The sequence below is a fragment of the Gossypium hirsutum genome, chromosome D03 (genome assembly GCF_007990345.1).
Source record: "Gossypium hirsutum isolate 1008001.06 chromosome D03, Gossypium_hirsutum_v2.1, whole genome shotgun sequence".
Lineage (NCBI taxonomy): Eukaryota > Viridiplantae > Streptophyta > Magnoliopsida > Malvales > Malvaceae > Gossypium > Gossypium hirsutum.
Window position 1 is genome coordinate 4,342,404 of NC_053439.1, and position 6,882 is coordinate 4,349,285.

The 6,882-nt window shown below is 31.3% G+C and overlaps 1 protein-coding gene across 1 annotated transcript; it reads left to right on the forward strand.

The window, feature by feature from the left end:
- Positions 1-1,170: 1,170 nt before the first annotated feature.
- LOC107950465 (uncharacterized) lies at positions 1,171-3,102 on the forward strand. The gene has a single exon (XM_016885312.2). The coding sequence runs from the start codon at positions 1,477-1,479 to the stop codon at positions 2,815-2,817; it is 1,341 nt and encodes a 446-aa protein (XP_016740801.1). The 5' UTR covers positions 1,171-1,476; the 3' UTR covers positions 2,818-3,102.
- The last annotated feature ends 3,780 nt before the right edge of the window (positions 3,103-6,882 follow it).

Genomic DNA, 6,882 nt, shown 5'->3' on the forward strand with positions numbered 1-6,882 from the left:
ATTAGGCAAAATGTTTAGGTTTATTATTAGTATTCTTTTCATTTATCTGACCATTCCAAAAATGTTTAAGAGTTCATTAATGTTAGAGAAAATATTTAGTGTATTATAATTTATAAAATTTTAAATTAGTAATGGTAAAATTATATTTTATCATTTTAAAAATAATAAAATTTTATTTTTACTATCATAAAAATATACAATTTAATTCCGATTACTTCAAAAATATTTTCTAACACCAATATTATCAATGTCCAAACAATTTAGATGAAGGTTTGGTTTTCCTAAGTAAAAATGTAGGACTGTCTTCTTCTGTCCCTTTCAAAAGGGTATTAATTATCAACCCTAATAAGAAAGGTGGTTGGTTCTTTGGCTTATTCTGAGCAATTTTCTTTTTCAACCCAAAAATCAGTCAAAATTTTCCACTATGTAAGGAATGGAAGATGATCTGTGAAGTAAAAGTCGTCGCCTAAACTCCAAAGCATTTTTTTTACTTAAATACGAGGTGGATCTTTTCCTAATAATTTGACCCACGTTAGATTTACAAATTCACATTTAATGTTTAAGTTGACAATCAGACTCATGGAGAGATATAATTGATAGGGTTGAAGCTACAAATTTTATAGTCGGAGGGGAAAATTAAATTGTAAAATTTTGGGGGCTTAAACAAAATTTTCACCATTTTATTAACTATAAAATTACAAATGTTAAGGACCTAAAAGATAATTTCACCAAATTAAAGGGATTGAACCCGTTACCTACCCCTTGTTGATTCATACAATGGTGACACTTCAAGGTCATAACCGGATCGTTTTAAAATTTTACAAACCAATTTAGAATATGCAGAATAGTGGGAGAATGCCTAGTGAATTAACCTTTATTTTAACAATTATTTTTTACCCCTAAAACACTACTTCAATTCCTAGATTGATCCCTAAATTTTTTTTTGGTCAAATTTAGACGCTAAACCATCAATTTATCAAAAAACGATATCATGACGATTAATACTTTATTATGAGATGCTGTATGATACATTTGAAAACACTTTAAGGACCAATATAGGAATTGAAGAATGGTTTAGGGGCTAATTTACAATAAAACCATATTTTTACTGACAGAGTGAGATAGTGAAGCAATATAAGAAGCGAGGGGGACAGTGCGAAAGCCGCGTTTAATAGTGTAATTAAAGCATACATTTTTGGTTTTTCATCACCTTTTTTAACAATTTTCACTTTAGTACCATGTGAGTGTGACCTCATCATTTTCCCACTTTTCAATTAAAGTCCCTCATTACCCTTTCACGTAAATCTACACCCATATATAAACACTCTTATTTTATTTTTTCCCTTTTATCTCTTCTTTATTTTTTCTTAGTTCAATACTTTTAGATCCAATCCAAAGCCTTTAAAGAAAAAAATCATTGGATCTTTTTTTTTTATCTTTCAAAGGCATAGAGAGAGCTCTCTGTTTTCACCAACAATGGCTCCACTATTGTACTTCAATTTCCGTAAGGTATTTTTGCTTTACCTTGCTTTCTTTATGTTGATTTCGTTGCTGGTTTGTACCTCCATTGTTGATAGCCACGAGCTTCGAACCACTCGGTTTGGTGGCGGTGGAAGAAGATTGTTGGAGCTCGAAGAAGAAGATGAACAGTTGGTGTTGAAGAAGAAAAGCTCCAATTTTTCCAACAAGAAGAATCAAACCAAGCTTGTTAAACCATCAAATGTATCCACCAAGAACCAAACCAAGCTGGTTAAATCAGTGAATGTATCGACCAAGAACCAAACCAAGCTCGTTAAATCATTGGATGTATCAACCAAAACGTCGAATTTGTCCGCCAAGAACCAAACCAAGGTTTTGAAACCGACCAACTCGACCAAAACTGCAAAGCCAACGGTGTCGAGTCCCATTCCCAAGAAGCTTAATTCAACTTCCAAGGTGAAGAAACTGAATTCCACAACACCAAAAGCTTCGGATCTGCTCAAATTAAGCTCTCCCAAGAACAAACCAACCACGAAAACACCGGGTCAATCTTCAAAACCTGAAAAGAAACCGACAACAACCCAGATTCAGAAACAACAAAAGAAGCAACCCAGTTGGGTAGACGACGATGATGAATCGGATTTGGTGTCGGAGTTCCGGGATCTACCGGCTAAGTTCCAGCAAACACTTATACCGGACTTGGAGAAAATCTCGACAACCTCGAAAGTTTACATCAACAAATACAACAAAGAGTTCACCAAACAGTTCAAACCATATGTCGGCAACAAACATGCTCCCACCATTGCTACTGTAATCTCTTGTGCTTTCCTTTTAATCCCGTTACTATTAGTTTCCCTCATTTTTAACCGCATCAAAGCTTATTTTTCACTCCAAAAGATTCTCATCTTCATCCAAGTTTACCTCTCGATTTACTTTTCAATCCTTTGTCTTACCTCCCTCGTCACTGGACTTGAGCCGCTTAAGTTCTTTTACGCCACTTCGCCGTCGACCTACGTGGGTTTACAAGTGCTTCAAACGCTTGGGTACGTGCTTTACTTGTTGCTGCTGTTGATGTATTTGATACTGGTTTTCTCGACGGAGTCGGGTCTCGGATCCAAGATGTTGGGTTTGGGTCAGATATTCGTGGGGTTTGCCGTCGGGTTGCATTACTACGTGGCGGTGTTTCATAGAGTGGTTTTGCATCAACCGCCTAAGACTAATTGGAAGGTCCATGGGATGTACGCCACGTTTTTCCTTGTGATTTGTTTGTTTGCTGGTGTTGATAGGAGAAAGAAGGCTTACTTGGAAGAAGGCGGTGAAGAGGGGAAGAAAAATTAATTAATTAATTAATTAAAGATTTTTTGGGGGAGTACATTATTATTATTATTAAATTAGTCGGTCCAAAAACTTGTCATAATCTCAGCCACTTACAATTTGTAGCAATAATGAACAAATTTTGCTGTCATAAAGTTGTGCTGAGAAATTTCCGAAGGTATCTTCACCTTTGTTGTCATTTTTTCCCCTTTATTTTTATTTATGGTTTTATATTTAAATTCACAATTGTAATTTGCCCACTGTAATGTTTTCTTAATTACCTTTGAAAATAGACAAGGCTTTTTGCAATTTATTTTCCTATTTCAAGTTTTTTTTTTGGAATAGTAATTGTATAAATGTTAGCACAATAATGTTAAAATGATCTTATGGGAAAATAATAATCTCAAAAAATAATTTTGAGATTTTAATTTCGAGTTATATTGTAATTAAATATTATGTGACTAGCTTCTTTGACAAATTCTTTTATTATTTTTATTTCGTTTTGCGAATAGTATTTCTTTATGTTAAGTTTCTTACACTGATTTCAAAATTCAATCGAATCAGCAGATTAAATCGAGAATTAACTGAAATATCAATTAAATCGAAAATAGATATTGATTTAAAATAAAGAGTCAGAGCAATTGCATCTAACCATCAAAATAATTAAATCGATTTTTTGAAAATATTTTTTTAATAATTTATTCAATTACATTAATCTAATTAAAAATCGATAATCTGAAAAATTCTGGGTCTTGAAAATTTTAGATTTTGATTATAAGTTGTAGAGAATAAATGGCACAAATCTCAAGTTTTAGATTACAGTCACTTAAATGACACTGAAACTAAGGAATCTATTTTCCTGGGATAGACTTGCCTTTGAACAGAAAGGAAATACTGTACCAGATTCTCACGCGCGCAACATGGAGTGTGCTTTATTATTTTTTGGTGAATGTATTTGAGAGGTACTTCTATTATAGGGGTATGATCAAATTCATTCCTCTATTATTAAATGAATCAATTTAGTCCCTGTACTATTGAAAAGAATTAAATAAGACCAAATTGGAATAGAGTTAATATTTACTATATAAAAATATCATTTACTAGTTAACGGGGTTAATATAGTTAAAGTTTTTCTGATTTTGTAAATGAAATCTTTTGTTTGAGATTTGAACTATAATTGAAAAAAATATTTTTCAAAATGTTTTTTATATTATAAATATTAAGTCCATTACAATTTGGATTTATTTGATTTTCTTTTAACAATATAAATGCTTAATTGAACTATTTAATAATAGAGGGACTAATTTGATATAGTCCTTATAATACAAGGACTTCCATGAAATTTAACCATTATGGTTTTCTTCTTTGAATAAAGGCGTTTGTGACATTGAGAATGTTGAGATCTCATGTTGGAATTGAATCCTATACTAATATATAGGTTTCGTCATAGTTAATTAATTATCATTATTTAATTTAGTATTTTAATTAAACCTATTTATTTAAAAAAAATATGTTTTAATTTTAATATTTAATTTTGGTTAAATGTTTAAATTAGGCTTAGGTTTTTAGGGATTGCTCACATAAACACCAAACCTTTCAAATGATCATATAATGGCTTAACCTTTACAAAATGCTGAAATTTCACACACTTCAACTTAGTTTGTAGTAAATATTAGATGAATATTGACGTGTTTAGAATAAAATGCATAATAATTTAATCAAATATTACTTGAAAAAAGAAGAAGAAAATAATAAAAATGTAATTTGAAACCTGATATGTGATATTTGAAATGCCCTTATTTGGGCACTTTTAAAAAGGTTCGGCCCTTATTTGACCATTTTGAAAAGTTTGATCTCCATGTAAGCACTTTTGCAAAGGTTAGGTCATTGTATGATTATTTTAAAAGGTTTGGCCATTATATAAGCAACCCTTAAAAAAATTAGCCCCAATTTGAGAATCAAGCCTTAATTTTTTGTAAGAAATACATCTATCATTGCAACCAATCAAACCTTCAAAACATGTAACTTTATATCAAGACTATAGCTTTAAAAAGAAAACAATGACCTTACCATCTTTGCTCAAAATGTGCACCAAGGATGATGGAGGTGCTAACACCAAATTTTGAATTCACATTCTCCTTTTTGATCGATTTGCAATCCAATCAGTCGCCCTATTAGTTTTTCTGCTAATCCAAATAAGCACAATGTCATCAAACTTATAGGTTTGGGGTCTAATATCCTTAACTATTGGTCATATCTTCCAATTGCCTTCTCAATTATTCATATTAAAGTCAAATACCAATAACCTTAAATCAATTTTGAAGAAGTGTTCAATTTGCTGGATGTCCTAATTCGATGTTTGATAAGTGCTAAAAGTAATATGTTTTAACCTCATTTTCAATGCGTTTTTGGGTGATAATTCGATGTTAATTGTAAATTTTATGCTCCTAATCCTTTAAATTCATGTTTTTATGCTTAATCGAGCATTTGAGAGCAAAAGGAGCAAAAAATGAGTGAAAACCGAAAAATCGGAGTAACTTACAAGACCCACACAGGCTGACCCATTCCACATGTCCTAAATACACGGCCGTGTGGCCAAAAGGCCTACCACACGATCATGTGGTAGGTCGTGTCGATTTCACGAATTTGCACCCTAAATTGTGGGAAATTGTGTTTTTTTTATGTTTTTTTGGGCATTCTAAGATGTATATATGACAAAAATAAGAAGATAAATGCTCGATTAAGAAGATGAACCCTAAAAACATCTTAAGAAGATGAACCCTAAATTGTGGGAAATTGTGTTTTTTTATGTTTTTTTGGGTATTTAGAAAATTAGTTCATGCTTGAAAATAAAAACATCCAAAACATAATATAACATAAAGAAACAAAGGAACTCATGATAATCTCCTCAGAAATCACGTGATGGAAATCTACTTCAAATTTGGCTTCAATGATGTTTTTCGAGTTGTTTTCTTGAATATTCTATGACAACTCACTCTTATCTTCTTATTTTCAAGCATGAACTAATTTTCTAAATACCTAAGGGAGATGAACCCTATGATGAATTCTGTCTTTTGATTTTTATTTTACGCAATAAATATTTAAATATTGTTCTTAATTATATGTGATTAATTCTTAGTTTGATATTTCTAGATTATTGATCCATGTTTGATGTGCTTAAATCAGAGGAGGAATAAACCCTGTTTAAGAGTATATCTTGCATAATTGAGTGGAGTTACATGCAATCTTAAAAATAGGACGACATGAATCTACTGGATTAGAGTCAAATATAATAGGAGAATCCATAGCATGAGTTAATGTGATAATAAGGGTTTTAATTAGAAAGAAATTTCAATTAATTAACCTAGAGTTAGTCGCTCTTACTCTATAAGAGATATTAGTATAATTTAGGGATTTCTACAGATCAAGATATTGAGTAAAGAAATGTATAATTTAGATTGATAGTGATAGATGAAATCTAGGTGAATTCTTTCTTATGTATTGTTTTGCTTTTTGGTTATTATTCAATTATTTTCCTGATTTGTTCTTTTTCGTGTTCGTTAGCAATTAATTTAGTTAATTTTAATTTTCAATCAATCACTTAAATTTATCGGTTAAATAATAGAAAGACGGTAATTACTAGTACTTTTAGTCTTTGTGGGAACGATATTTACGCTCACCGTAGCTATACTATTAATTGATAGGTGCACTTACCTTAGTCAAATTTTTAGTTAGGTCACGACACATCAATGTTCCAACACTGTTTGAAATAAGGCAATTTAAGAACAATACTTAAGGAGAGTTAAGTAAAGAGTAAATGGCCTATGAGATTTGTTAACGCGGTTCGAATTCACCAATCCTACTCTATAGAGTCTTGTTCAATGAATGATTTTATTCAACAATGGATCCGGAACCTTATTGGTTAAAACCTAATCTACCCATACACATTGGATAATCGTAACCCTAACAAAGTACCTCCAATGTTATAATCGCTCACCCCTAATAACCTCACTTACAACAATGTTTACTCTCCAAAATACCCAACAAAAGATTAATAAAACACTCAACAAAAGCACTTAATATGCACAT

Excerpts from the sequence above, each read along its gene's own strand:
- LOC107950465 (XM_016885312.2), top strand. The coding sequence starts at position 1,477 with ATGGCTCCACTATTGTACTTCAATTTCCGTAAGGTATTTTTGCTTTAC.